Consider the following 15,362-nt stretch of genomic DNA (forward strand, 5'->3'; position numbering starts at 1 on the left):
TAGAAATTGTTTTAAGGAAACAGCATTATTGGCCAGGCTTGATGGAGCATGCCTAGAGTCCCAGCTGCTTGGGAGGCAGAGGTGGGAAGACTGCTTGAGCCCAGGAGTTTGAGGCTAAAGCAAACTGATGGGACCACTGTGCTCCAACCTGTGTGACAGAGCAACACATTGTCTTTTTAAAAAAAAATTTAAAGTTACTTTTATTCAATTCCACTATCTTTATTAACTGAAAAGACTTGTAAGTTTTCATGTCCAAAACAACAAACACTACACTGAATCAGAGATAAACATTTCCAATTTTCCTTAACTTTTGTCTTAGCCTATCATAAAAAGCCCTACAACTGATTCAAACTGTTGAACCTAAATAAATGTGATAAGGTGTAGTAAGGGAAAAATAATCATCTTGACCATACTAAAACATACGAAATCAACTTTAACCACACACTAAATTCATTAAAATAGCCCAATAATTTTCATGACTAGAAACTTCTACATTTTTCAAAAAATGATTTTATTTCCGTTCCTAGAGGAACCAGTACTTAAATAGAATTGCTTAATATCTAACCAGCAGTGAGCTCATCCTGAGTCTTGTCCCAAATATATCTGGTATTTTAAATTTAATGTAAGTAAATAAAAACATGAAGAAAAAACTTTGGACTTACCACCTCAGATTCTGAGCCTAATAAAACATAAAAAGGAAGAATTTTCAGGTAACAGTAAATTTATAAGCAAAGTTATTTATATGATTTCTATAGCACAAATGTATTGATTAAGCAAGCAAATTCTCCATACCTTTCAACTATAGTAGTTTCATTTTGTAACCTGAATTCATTTTGGGCCCCTTAGTAATTTCTTACTGAAATACTATACAAGCAAATCCACCCAAATCTCCCTTTCAACATAAGAAGCTATGCAAAACCCAGTATATCTTTGGAAGTCCACATCTAAGGAAATGTATACTATTTAAACTAAATCATAAAGGTAAAAACAAATCTGTTTAAACCAAAAACTTTCAGATATTTACTTTTTAAATTGAAATACCACAGGAGACCTACATACCATTCTGAGCTTCTTGACACCTTTTAATCCAGACACTGAAATTAGCATCTGCACCTAGAAAGAAAAAACTGACTATAACATCACTCCTCTGCACAACCTATTAATCAACAAATACTTACTGAATAGCTACTACATCTTGGGCACTGTTCTAGGCACTGGGGAGTCAGCAGTGAATAAAATCTGTCTTAATAGACCTTATCGCCAACTCTGTTTTACTTATAAATATACCAACAGTTTAACATTTAGTTGTTCATCCTGAAATATTTTGATTTTTTAAAAATTTTAACTACAGCAACCTTATTAATTTCACAGATACAAACAATCTACATTTCCCCCAATTACTCTGCTCTTAGAGAAGCTTCACACACACAACAAAATCAGATGTAAATCAGACTCCCAATATGCCATCAGTTAGGGTGGGGAGGAGGCTTGCTATCTGGGAGCTGAGTTGAGGTCCAAAAGCCTTTCCAAGCCTCAGCTTGCTCTTCAATGCAGCTACCTGTTCAGTCCACTATTCTCTCAGTGGCTTTATCTGTTACCATGCCTTTCCTACAAACACAAAGCATCTTTAAAGTATGTGAAGTTTTGTCGTATCTTCAAGTTACATGGCAGTCGAGAGGCTATCGGTGATGTATTACATATTTATAGGTAACAGTGTAAATGTATGCATAAACATATCATTCATTTCTGGAGATACAGAACAATGATTACATTTCAACAGTCACAGTACATAGTGAGATATGTTAAAAAAAATTTTAAAGTACTCTAAATAAAAGCTTATTCAAATTAACTGCAGATAAGATTAATCTGAAAATTTTAAATCAAAAATTTCTTAAAAATTTATACTTTACTAATTTATAAAAGAAATCCAACTATACAGACAGGCTTAATAAAAATTTTAAATAAACTCTCACACACACACTATATTCTAGAGAAATACTGTATCAAAATTCTAGATTTGAGTAACCTATTATTTTAAACAATCAGTACCTAAAACCAAGCGATCTATCACACAAAGAGTGGCAAAGGTAAAAATTATTTACCCTGTCTTATAAAAATAGAAGCCTGAAAGTTTAACTTATATTTTTCTCAGATTTTGGCTGAGCATGGTGGCTCACGCCTGTGATCCTAGCAAGTGGGAGGCCAAGACAGGTGGGTTACTTGAGGTCAGGAGGTTGAGACCAGCCTGGCCAACATGATGAAACTCTGTCTCTACTAGAAACACAAAAATGAGCCAGGAGTGGTGGTATGAGCCTGTAGTCCCGCCTACTTAGGAGGCTGAGGTACGAGAATTCCCACTTGAACTCAGGAGGCAGAGGTTGCAGTGAGCCAAGATCACGCCACTGCACTATGACCTGGACGACAGAGTCTGAGCCTCCAGCTTAAAAAACAAAACAAAACAACAACAACAAAAAAACCGAAGTTTCCTGGATTTAAAGATAAATTTATTTCTAAGTGAAATATCCTCATAGCAATTTTATCAAAGAGGCCTTTTTCTAAAGGCCACCTCTGAAATAACTATAGAATAAATGTCAATGGCATGATATTAAGATATTACTCAAGAAAAGAATTTAGGGGCCAGATGCAGTGGTTCATGCCTGTAATCCCAGCACTTTGGGAGGCCAAGGCAGTAGGATTACTTCAGGCCAGGAGTTCAGAGGCAAATCTGGGCAATGTAGCAAGACCTTGTTCCTACAAAAAAAAAATGTTTAAAAAATTAGTTCGGTGTGGTGGCACTACTTCCAGTCCCAGCTACTCAGAAGGCAGAGGCAGGAAGACTGCTTGAGCCCTGAAATTCAAGGCTGCAGTAAGCTACGATGGTGCCACTGCACTCAAGCCTGGGTGACAGATCAAGACTGTGCCCCAACTCCCCCCAACAAAAAAAAAAAAAAAAAAAAGAAAGGAATTTTAGGCAGAAAACATTTCTATTGCTCTTAAAAGGAATAGGGCTTAGAAATGTAGAGGATGAGACTGGGCACAGTGGTTCACGCCTGTAACCCCAACACATTGGGAGGCCTCAACAACAGAGCAAGATTGTCTCAAAAAAAAGGGAGAAATTGTAAAGAATGCTAAGACTCATGTTTCTTCAGGGTTTTCAAATACATACCAAGGCACTACTAGGTAACTTTACTCTAGAATTTGCTAAGAGTGCAGATATGCTGCTTGCTGACTGAATAGCCTTACTATTAACGTACTAAAACTGGGATAAGCAAGTCTGAGAATAAGCCCTATCAACCAGACCTCTCCTTTTGTAATTTGTAGCCTCCATTTGCATAATCAGTCCTAAAATCCTTTTTTCTGAATAGCTACACAGCAGAAAAGCAAACATTCAAAGCAGTACAGATTAAGAATGTAACATGCAATACTAAGAGTGGAGTTTCTTAACTCCAGTACTACTGACATTTTGAACCTGATACTTCTTTGTCAGGCGGGCTGTCCTGGGCATTATAGGGTATTTAGTAGCACTTCTGGTTTATACTCATTACATATCAGTAGCACACCCCCCACCCACCATTCATGACCATCCTCTTTAGACACTGCCTAAAGTTTCCTGGGAAACAAATTGTTTCCAGTTAAGAACTACTTCTTTGGAGAATTGTGATAAAGCTCTATCATAAATAAAGATAAAATGACAGTATAAGAAGGATTATGTAGTCTCCAATTTTCTGAGATTACTCATAATCTCTTAGTATTTTTCAGATTTAAAAATTCTTGGCTCTTACAATGTCTATATATGTCTAGATATCTATACCACTGTGATACTTTTCATATATCCCCCTCAAAAATATAACATTAAAAGTCACAATACTCTCAAAATTGTATTTCTTCTGTAATCTGTCATAATTCACCCAAACATACCCTTTACTTCTCCATAAAAACCTTTACTGTTAAAATTTCACATCTCAGCAATCCGAGTAACTTAAAATGAAGAGACTTCTAACCATGAAAGCAAATTAAACTTTCACTTCTCCATTAGAAAAAAACAAAGCCAGACTAAGCAGAGAGAGCATGTTAAGTGTTTACATGCAATTTTTTACTTGTAATGGTAAAGTTTATGGTAATTCAAATGCCAAAAGGCTAATTTAATCAATTTTATGTGATCTCATACCTGCAATCCACATGAAATGTAATTAAGATGAGAAAAATAGGTATTGGGCTTCTACAATTAACTTGAAATTAACATTAACAAAATTGAGCTTTGGTATTTAAGATAGAAACAGGTAAGTTTATTAGAGCATAATTTCAATACTTACTATCTAATTTTTGTCCTTCTATAAAAGTTTCTAGAGCAGCAGCATAGTTTTTTTCATGGTATTCACATATTCTGCATGAATATATTTAAAACAAATTAAGACACACACAAAAGAGTTGGAAAATAGCTTTCTTTCTAAATAAAAAAACTTAGTATTTTCTACTGTTGAAAGAAAAAATTTAAGTATATGCTAATAAACCAACAGACTAATATACTGTTAACATCTAGTACAATTCCTAGTAACATTCAATTTTAGAACTCAGTTCAGCAGAAATCTGCCTTTAAAATTGTAGACTTGCTCATTCCAAAATGTAATTATACAAAAGAATAAAGGAAGTTTCTTGCTTAAAGAATAGCTATACTTACTTATCAACAGAAACAAAATGAGATATAAAGTACATAGATATAGAGCTTACATAGCATTAAATGGAGCCTATTCAGTTTGGCTGAATAGGATGTTCTCCAGTCAATCAAATATAGTAAATTCCAAATGATAAACAAAAAAAGGAATGTGAAATCTGTCAGTTTCATCTATACCTTGCAATTACTTCAATCATCAGTATTTTAAAATTTACTAAGTATAGATCTCCTATCACATACTATAGTTAACAAAATAACAAAACTGTAAGTTGTATTTAAAACTGAATCATATCTCTGCTATACAATATATAAATACAGAATTTTACTACTTATATAAAACTTGCAATGAACTCATTCAACAAATTTAACACCCACTATCTATACCAAGCTCAACAATTAGAGTAGCTACTACATACCCTTTTCTCAACATAGCAGTGGAATTATTTGGATTGAGTTCGAGAGACTTCTTTGCATCAGCAACAGCAACTATATAGAAAAACAAGAGTTTTTAGTCAATTATTTACAGATCCTAGCAAATACACACAACGTACAAATCAGTCTTAGATTTCTAAATTTTCCAGTTGTTAGAAATGCCAAATGGTTTTAAATTAGGAAAGCTAATACAAGATAGAATTCAAATAAATATTACTTGTGTACCTTCCTTTTGGCTTAACATTTAGTTTCTTTCCTAAAGCTCTTCAGTCAATGAATACAGCTGTGTCACAAAATTCATCTCCTTGTCTCGTTAACATCATTTACGTAATTTGACTCAAAGTATTCAGTTTTTCCTTCTTCAGATTCTTGATCAGAATAATTTTTTAAAGTTACAAAATACAGATATCCATTACTCTTTAAATATAGGTGGTCTTGTTACGTTGCCTAGGCTGGTCTTGAACTCCCGGTTTCAAATGATCCTCCTGCTTTGGCCTCCCAAAGTGCTGGGATTACAGGCATGAGCCACCATGCCTGGCCACATTCTTTTTTATATTAAAAAAATACAAATGATCATTTCATTTTAATACTGTCAAATAGTAAATGTGATGCTATTTTTTTTATCAGCATACCCATTAACTACAAATTAAATCTGTATACATTCTCCACCCAACAAAAGAAAAGAGACATCCATAAAATTTAAATGGGTGTTGCTCAACGTGTCTGTCACTTTTAACCTACTTTACCTTCTATAAAAGACCAATTTAAAAATTCTCAAAGACAACCTTTATTTGATTAATTTATCATGGGTAAAATGCATAAGTAACTTATTAAAAGCAGGCAATATACTTTGTAAGAAAAGTTACCACAGTAATTCCCAAGAAGAATGTGGCAATAAGCTCTTTGACAATAATACTGTGCATCATCTGGTTTCTGTTCCAAAGCCTTAGTCAGCTCCTACAAAAACAAACATGTTAAGTGTCAGTAACAGTTTTCATCAAATTCTAATTAAAACATAATTTTTAATCAAATAACTTACTGTCAGAAGCTATTTGGAGGAAAGATAATAGGGATATAACTTTGGAGGTTTTCCTTATAATGCAATCAGTATCTCCCCCACTTCTCCTGCCCCTCCTCCCAAAAGTAGACAATCTAATGTAGTATCTCTGTACCGTAAAGCATTTAGTTCCTGGCATGTAGAACTCAATAAATGGTAATTATTATCACCTCATATATTCTGAAGAGTTTGTTACATGCAGTGGCCATTACAGATTTTCTCCAATTTGGAGAAGATTCAAACGCCATATAGAATTTGGGATTCCCAGAAAACGTGAAGCTGTCCAATTAAAAAAAGACTAGAAGTTAAATCTAGCACTGAGGGAGGTTAAAACAATCAATACATACACGATCAAGTTTACCTGGCCCTCTCCTATCGTTTATCAATAGCACACAACTCTAATAAAACCCAACTAACATTCTGTTCAAATCCTACAATCTAATAGATGGCTATGCCAAATACCAAGAGTTAACATTAGAGACATTGAAAGTTTTTCAACCTGTGCAGTCACAACATATTGGTGTGGTAGCTGGAAAAATCATGATGCAAAAGATTAGACAAATAGGGAGATCAAGGACAACTGCAGGAACACAGGAACACTTATTTTCTGCCAACTGCCTACAAACTCTAGGGATATGGTAGTTTTCTTAAATGGTAAAATTATTTCAATTGCCACATGTCATTGACTTTGCTTTAACCTAGTAGTGTGACTCTCACAAGTAACATATACAGATGCTCCTCAACTCACCGGGGGTTACAGTCAATCAACAGAAAGTGTGGCTCAAACCAAGAGAGCAAAGAAGCTTTAAGATGCTACTTCAATGGCTCACTGTGTAGCTTGCAAGCTGTTACAAGGAATTTGGACCTTAGGAGTGATGGGAGGGCATGGAAAGTTCACTGTTAGTAAGAGAAAGAGATGGTCCTACTTACCTTTTTTAAAAAATGTCATTTTGGCTGCAGTATAGTGAATACATGATCAAATCAGGACTGGAAACGGAGACTTCTTAGGAAACTACTACATTAAGTCTAGGCTAGAAAAGGATCTTAGCCACAGAGGTGATGAAGAGAAATACAGTGAGTTGGAATATACTAGAACCAGCAAGACTTGCTAATGGATGACCATGTGGGATAGGAGAAACTGAAGATGACTTCAGGGTTTTGGGCTTGCCTAGATCTGTACCTGGCATCTAGTAAGCACTTAATGAAAAGTATTGCTTTCTCTCCTTGCAAACTTTTTTCAGCCTTTTCCCCAGTCTCTAATTTGACCTCATCTCCTTTACCACAGAATATGAAAATATTTGCCTCTCTATAGTCAATCTTCTCAAGTCACTAATAACCCCTTATGAAATCCAATTGATTCCTACCTGACTTGATCTCTCTGTAGCCCTTGACATTAATAATAAGGCCTTTCGGCTTACCATTCTGTTGCCTCTTAAAAACTAATGTTTTCCTTGGGTTCAGTACTTAAGACTTCTTCCCCTCTAGAAAAATCCTTTGATTCCTTAACTATTGGGGGCTTCACAATAGTTAAGGATGTATGCAGATGACTGAAGTCTATCTTGAGCCTAGACTGCTCCTGAGCAACATCAGCATATAGTTTTTTCTAGACTTTACCTGAAATGTCCCAAAAGCAACTCACATACAAACACTCACAATCTGAAACTACTTTCTCTCCTCCAACCTATTCTTCCATGCTGACTGCGATCTTCTAAGTGCTATCATCCTAAGTGCTATCTAAATGAATGGCACCAATTTCCCCAGCCAGAAACTCAGGAGTCATCCCTTATATTCCGGTCATCACCAAGACCAGCACGTTTTACATGAAACAACTTCCCTCCATGCCCTCAATCATTGCCCTACATGCAGATATTAATCTTTGACAGGGTCTGCACCATTATCTTCCTGCTATCCAATATCCCTTGTGCCTCCACCAGTTCATTATATACTGTTTTTAAAGGTTTTGTAATTCAGAACATTTCATTTCCTTCCTCCAAATTCTTCACAGATCTCCATGATCATATGATAAAACCGAAAACCCTGTGCTAGGACTTAATGTCTTTGATGGCCTGGCCTCTCTCCACTTATCTAGGCTTTATCTCCTAGCACTTGCCTCTTCACACTTTATAATCTAATATTACTGAACAACTGGTTTTATTCCCAAAACAGAATAGCCATGCGCCAGGCACTGTATTAAGCATATAGGGTACCCTCACTTATCTTCACAATAACCCTTTCAAGTAGGTCCTATTTATTCCCATTTGATAGATGAGAAATCTGCTCTGGAGTGTTGACAGGAACTTTACTGAAGTTACAGTTATCATAAAACCAGAATTTTGACCTAAATGTTTCTAACTCCAGAGCCTGGGCTCTTAACCACCATGCATAGTGGGCCTCAAACAAATCTCAAAGTTCACACATTTTCTCACCTTACCGAATTCCATCCTTCTCTATAACGTTTTTAACACCCTCAGTCAGCTTCTATTCTTCTATGCTCTTTTATACACAACCCATAACAGGAGTTAACTCTATTTTAATGATCTGTTGACTCCTCTGTCTTTCCACTAGATTGAACTCACTGTAGTCTTTTCATCTTTAGACTCCTGATTTCCAGTAAAGCATTCACCACTAATGCCCATTCTTTGTAGAATGAATGAAAATGTGAAACAGCTTATGTGATAAGAACATTTCTCTTTTATTCCTAACTGGATGATCTTATATAAAATATATACATTTTAACATGGTACCAACTGACCCGAATCCCAAATGGCTGTTCAAGTAGCCCTTGAGAAAATCCAAGGGAAATACACTCACACTCACCAAAATTTGAACCCTACTTACCATTACCAATCATTTTATAATTTATACTAACCTATTCATCTTTGTGAGGTCATCTCACAGTTCAAAAAGAACATTTCTGGCCGGACGTGGTGGCTTACGCCTGTAATCCCAGCATTTTGGGAGGCCAAGGTGGGCAGATCACGAGGCCAAGAGATTGAGACCATCCTGGCCAACACAGTGAAAACCCATCTCTACTAAAAAATGCAGAAATTAGCTGGGTGTGGTGACACACACCTGTAGTCCCAGCTACTTGGGAGGCTGAGGCAAGAGAACTGCTTGAACCTGGGAGGCGGAGGTTGCAGCGAGCCAAGATCGCACCACTGCACTCCAGCCTGGAGCCTGGCAACAAAGTGAGACTGTCTCAAAAAAAAAAAAAAAGAACATTTCTTAATACAACTGGTTCTTATCATGATCATCCTCCCCACACTCAAGGTTTCTGATTCCAGGTCTGGAGTGGATCCTGAGAATTTGCATTTACAATATGTTTATGCTCCAGGTGATCTGGAGCTCACACCTTTGAGGACCACTGTTCCATAGCATTAGACTAAAATTCAGAAAACCTGTGTCCTAAGGCCTGTAACTGGTATGTACATGTCTATGACAGATCATTTGGATTTATTCCGTTTTCTCTCTTTTTAAGAAATGGTGTTTCTTTATGTTGCCCAGGCTGGTCTTGAACTCCTGACCTCCCGAAGTGGTAGGATTACAGACATGGGACTCCATGCTCAGTCAGGTCTCTTTTTCTGTACACTGAAAAGGAAAGATAAGTACTAGACTACATGAGTCTTAAGGACTTTCAATAAGAATTTGCACTTCTAGGCAAGGCGTGGTGGTTCACGCCTGTAATCCCAGCACTTAAGGAGGCCTTGGCGGGTAAACCACAAGGTCAGGAGTTCAAGACCAGCCTAGCCAAGATGGTGAAACCCCGACTCTACTCAAAATACAAAAATTAGCCAGGCACCGTGGCAGGCACCTGTCTGTAATCCCAGCTACTCGGAAGGCTGAGGCAGCAGAATCACTTGATCCTGGGCAGCAGCAGAGGTTACAGTGAGCTAATATCACACCACTACACTCCTGCCTGGGCGACAGAGTGAGATTCCAACTCAAAAAAAAAAAAAAAAAAAAAAAAAAAAGCATTTGCACTTCTCATGAATTGCCAGGTGATGCTGATACTGCTGGTCCAAGGGCCACACATTAAAAATGAAGTTACTAATGCTAGCCACGTGACTATTCTAGGCAATTCTTCTCCTAGGTACTTACAACCAAAAGAAATGCATGTGTTCACCAAAATACACATACAAGAGCATTCACAGAAGCTTTATGCTAGCTAGTAACTAGAAATAACCCAGATGTCAACTGTTGGAATAAATTGTGCTGTACTTACATCTATACAACATATACAATTACACAATGGAGCATTACACAGCAATGTAAAAGAACTACCACGTCACACAATATGTATGTATATTCACGTAATAATGAGCAAAAACATTCAACAAAGCATCTACTAAGTCTACATTCAACAAAGCATCTACATTCAACAAAGATTCTGTTTATGAGTCAAGAACAAGCAAAACTAACTGATGGTGATGGAGGTCAAAACAGGAGTCAGCAGGACAGTAAGAATTACTGGCTGAGGAGCATGAAGGTGCATTATGAATGGTGATACTCTGTATCTTGATCTGGTGCTGTACACACATGTAAAAACTCATCAAACTGAGACTTAAAATCTGGGTTATTTACATGATTCATATATGCCTCCATAAAAAATTTTAAAAGTAAAATAAGATGGAAACTGACAATAAAATTCACTATTTAATATCCTTTAAAAGCAACTTTTATATAAACTGGATTTCTAAAGGAAGCAGGTCTAAGAGAACAGCAACAAATGTAAAGTTAATAGCTGTCTAGCTAATATAATAAATTATGGAGAAAAATTCTCAGTGCTTCCTGTAACATTATCCCCAAACCGATCCCAGAAGCCTTATTCCCAGTTCTAAAGGTCTACAAATTTTTATGTCAAACATATCTGGACCTTAAAAGGCTTCACAGGACCTGGGGCTCCTGGTTTCCTGTCCAACCTTATCTCTTAATCAAATGGGCCCTCGAATACACAGGGCCTTTTTGCTGCTTCATACAAAGGCCAAATTCATTCTTACCTCGGGATCTGCACTGGCTCTTGGTCCTGCCTGGAATGCTCTTCCCCCAAAGCTTCCAAGTTAACTCCCTTGTTCCTTCAGGCCTCCGCTCCAAGACCACCTCAACGGAGGCTCTAGTACCATGTTGCACATTTATAAGTCATAGCTAGAAAAGATGCTATCTTGCCTGAAATTGTTATACTTTCTTATGTCGGATCATAACAAAACAGGGTTTCCTCTTTTCTGTGATTTAACTCAAAGAAAAACCTCCTGGCTAAATTCTGTGATCTTTAGGCGCCGCTTTAATTCTTACTATTTAATTCTTTTACATTCCTTTACAGCTTTATGGTTTGTCTTCACTGCACACCGACAAAAAGTGATCTCTAGATTAGCTAAGTATATAACCGAGACTTTAATCCACAGCAATCAGCTCCTTTGCACACAGCAACTCCAAAAAACTTTTTGACGAATACACAAATGAGGGAATAATGAACTGTGACAAGACATCTGGAAAGTTTCAGGAACGTGAGAAAAAAGGTTTTTGTTCCAGTAGACTGACTTCATGCCGACACTTTTACATAAGAATGGCAAGAATGATTGTCAAGCGAAAAAATTAATTTCATCGAGCCCAGAGTCCACTTTTCTCTTCTAGTCATAAATGCCATTACAAAAAAATCCTTCCAGCCCAACTACAGATGCCAACCATGCTCCCAAGAAATCAAAAAAGGTTTTTCTTAGGAGCTGGAGGAATGCAAGAGTCTGTGAGTGGAAAGAGCAAGATAGGAGCCTGGGGTAACGCGGTTGCCGTGGGACAGAGAAAGGAGACCGAGACCCGGGCTGAGACGCAGCATCAACAGGAGCTTGGGTCCCTGTCCCGCGGTGCTGGGAGAAGGCGGGTCAGCCGGGACCCGAAGCGGCCCAGTTCCCGTAAGCAGAGTGGAGGAAGCAGAAATGGGCTCTCACCTCTAACGCCGCCTGGGGGTCCTCGTCGATTAGAGCATCCGAGAAGCTCTGGAAAAATCTGCCAGAAAAACAACGACTTCAGCAGGGCTCACTAGCCAAAGAAAGGGGGATAAAATAAACAGCAAAGGGAAAAAAAAACACGCACCTCCGGGATGTTGCAGGTCCTGCTGCAGCCGCCGCCATCCCTCGTAGTCACTGTTGCTGCCGCGAGAGCTGCTACTATCGCGGTTACCACCTCCGCCACCGCCCAAAGGGGAAACTTCTGGAGAAACACCAACCGAACTTCCGTCCTAAGTAGCCAACGAGCAGCCACGCAGCGTACTACTAGCGGGACGGGAGGCAACTTGCAGGCGCGGGGCCGGCTGGGACAGTGGAGGACCGATTCCTTCCAGCCGGCCCGCCGGCCCAGGACCAGCATTCGCAGTCCCCGCCCCTCGCAGCCATGGTTACGGAAGCCTGGGACCTACACGTTCTCCCTCTCTTTCACCGCACCCACGCCGGCGGGCACTTCCACAGAGCTTTCAGGAGTAGTAGCTTAGAAGCACTTTTGTAACGTAATGTCATCCCTCAGGAACATGTGGCGGTTAGGGGCGTTTGTAGATCGGTTAATAATGCAAGGTACTGCGAGCTCCATTTTCACTAATTTTTAATCATGGCTGCCACAGGTAGCCAAGCCCTTTCGTCTCCGTTACGTCGTTCGCGTCTGCGTGGTCGCTTCCGGGAGCAGAGGCCCGGATGACGCGTAGATTCCCCCCCCCCCCCCCCCCCCCCCCCGCGATCGCTGGGCTGGGAATCCCAAACGGCTGTTACTCGCCGGAAGTTATTCTGCGCTAATAGCGGTCTAAACGCCGTCTGGTTCCTGGGGCGACGAGCTATTCCTGGGGAGTAGGTGCCGGTACTATTCCCTTCCCTGCATCTCTAAAGCCCAGGCTTTCTTTAGTGGGCTTCCCAGACCAAGAAGGAAAACCTTTTCCATCCGAAGGTTCCGAGGGTCGGTACCTGAAGTTATCTTAGTGCCGCTTTGTTTCCTTCCCCCGTAGGTCAGCCCTCCCTCAGCGCCCTTTGATCTACGCAGATCGGATGGGGAAAGCTGCCCGCATGTTCCAGGGATGAGGGCAGATTGGGAAGCGGGAGGGAGTGGACTTTGTCTAACTTTATACCACTACCAAAGTGTGTTAATGTAGCTTTATAATAAGTCTTGAAGTCCTGTAACTTATTCTCCCAAGGTTGCTTTGTGTTATTCCAGCGCCTTTGTATTTCTAGATGAATTTTGGAATTAGCTTGTTTAAAATAAACAAAAACTACTGGGATTTTTACTGGGCTTGCATGGATCTATAGATCTGTTTGGGGGAAACTAATATCTTAACATTAAGTCCTTCAATCCATGAATATCTTTCTTCCCCAACATTTATTTAAGTGGTCTTTAATTTCTCCTGGCAATGTTTTGTAGATTGCACACATATCTATATTTTAATGCAGCTGTGCTTGGATAGATTGCAGCATAGAGGTAATGCATCTTTCATTAGATTTATTCTTGAGTATTTAGTACACAATGTTAAATGGCACTTTTTAATATTCGACTCATAAAAATATAGAAATACTATTGATTTTTACACACTGACCTTATATTCAAGCATCTTGCTAAGTTCCCTTGTTATTTGTAATACTCTGCAGATTCTTCCGGAATTTGTGATCAAAATCTTGCAATCCGTGAATAAAGACAGTTTAACTCTTCTGCGTTAAAACGCGCTCTGAATGAAGAGACACCTCCCCCGCTCCCAAACAGGCTTTGTGTGAGCAACAGGTTATTTATTCACCTTGGTGCAGGTGGGCTGAGGCCGAAAACAGAATCAGGGCGGTGGAAAAGGAGCTGGTTTCATAGGTTGTGGGGGAGGCAGTGGAAAGTTACAAAAGATAAGTTTAGGGTGGTTTTTTGCAAGCTGGGAGAGCGTCGTAGGGTGTGAAGTCACGAGAATGGCCAAGCTGGAAGGTCTTAGGGTGTGAAGTCAAGAGGTTGGCCAACTGGGAGGAGGTCTTAGGGTGTGGAGTCAAGAGGTTGGCCAAGCTGGGAGGGGGTCATAGGGTGTGGTATGAGGTTGGCCAAGGTCAGTTACAAAGTCCAATGGCCTTGTCAATTGAGGCCCGGAATAAGAAACAATAGAGAATGTCTCTGAGTTAAATAGGTACCCCAGGGGTTGATCATTTCTTCCTCTTTCCATGATCTTATTCTATTTAAGGTTTTCTAATTATGGAAGGCCCTCCACAGGTGTATGTGCGGTTCATGGGGGTTGTCATGCCATCCACCTCACAGTCAGACCTTACATGCTGTAAACTTTATAGCTTTTATTTTCATTTTTGCCTTTTGTTTCTAATACTTTCACTATTGAATAGAAAGAGTGATAATGTACTTCTTTGTCTTGGTTGGAACATCAGGAGGAAAGCATTAAATGTCAAATGCTTTTTCTGCCTTTATTGAAATGTTCATTTGTATTTTTTACTGTGAATTACACTGGTTAACTTTCAAATGTTATCTAAATGGCCAGTTGTCCTTCTGGACCCCCACTGACTCCATTTGGAATGGCACTGTAAGAAGAGAGGTGGAGCCAGGCAATGGAGCTCAGGTTTGTAATCCCAGCACTTTGGGAGGCCGAAAAGGACGGACCACGAGGTCAGGAGTTTGAGACCAGCCTCGCCAATATGATGAAACCCCATCTCTACTAAAAATACAAAAATTAGCGGGGCATGGTGGTACACCCTTGTAAGTCCCAGCTACTGGGGAGGCTGAGGCAAAAGAATCATTTGAACACAGGAGGTGGAGGTTGCAGTGAGCCAAGATCGCACCACTGTACTCCAGCCTGGGCAACAGAGCAAGACTCTGTCTCAAAAAAAAAAAAAAAAAGAAAAAGGGAGAGGCAGAGCCAGTGGAGACAAGGTTTATTCAGGACTTACATATAAAGGTGGTCCAGTGGTGGTACGCTGGATAGGAGAACTGCTACTGTTTGTAAAAAACATATAGTCTGTGTAGTATTTTCACTTAGCACCCTCTTTCTGGCAACCTCCACTGAACCCAAAACAAAGGGCCTTGATCCCCTGTACAGCCTGTGTTCCAAGATATGGGCTAGAGGTGTGGATGTTCTTCATAGATAGGGAGTGAATCTCAGGGTTTGCTACTCTGGATTCCTTAGCCCAGGACTCCAAACGTAAGTTCTTCGACCATAGGGTTATTCTCGAGAGAACATTACCTGATTTCAAGACTTTTCAA

The 15,362-nt window shown here is 39.3% G+C and overlaps 1 protein-coding gene and 1 long non-coding RNA gene across 5 annotated transcripts in view; one reads left to right on the forward strand and one right to left on the reverse strand.

Annotated features, from left to right (window-relative positions):
- SUGT1 (SGT1 assembly cochaperone of MIS12 kinetochore complex) overlaps positions 1 to 12,784 on the reverse strand; it is a 51,895-nt gene extending 39,111 nt beyond the window's left edge. Inside the window, exons 1-8 of one of the 4 annotated variants that reach the window (XM_054252693.2) lie at positions 12,246 to 12,300; positions 12,101 to 12,158; positions 5,971 to 6,061; positions 5,089 to 5,158; positions 4,314 to 4,384; positions 2,178 to 2,274; positions 1,060 to 1,127; positions 663 to 679 (exon numbers count right to left, since the gene is read on the reverse strand). In XM_054252693.2, coding sequence (XP_054108668.1) covers positions 663 to 679; positions 1,060 to 1,127; positions 2,178 to 2,274; positions 4,314 to 4,384; positions 5,089 to 5,158; positions 5,971 to 6,061; positions 12,101 to 12,158; positions 12,246 to 12,283 — 510 coding nt within the window. In that variant the 5' untranslated portion in view covers positions 12,284 to 12,300. Of the gene's footprint in view, positions 1 to 662; positions 680 to 1,059; positions 1,128 to 2,177; positions 2,275 to 4,313; positions 4,385 to 5,088; positions 5,159 to 5,329; positions 6,062 to 12,100; positions 12,159 to 12,245 lie in introns of all 4 variants that reach the window. The other 3 variants (XM_017971137.4, XM_054252685.2, XM_035296998.3) reach the window with 3 other exon arrangements.
- Positions 12,785 to 12,922: 138 nt separating this feature from the next.
- On the forward strand, positions 12,923 to 14,568 carry LOC108591195 (uncharacterized). Its single transcript, XR_001911028.4, has 2 exons — positions 12,923 to 12,995; positions 13,141 to 14,568. It is a non-coding gene; the product is annotated as an uncharacterized LOC108591195 (long non-coding RNA).
- The last annotated feature ends 794 nt before the right edge of the window (positions 14,569 to 15,362 follow it).

The sequence above is a fragment of the Callithrix jacchus genome, chromosome 1 (genome assembly GCF_049354715.1).
Source record: "Callithrix jacchus isolate 240 chromosome 1, calJac240_pri, whole genome shotgun sequence".
Lineage (NCBI taxonomy): Eukaryota > Metazoa > Chordata > Mammalia > Primates > Cebidae > Callithrix > Callithrix jacchus.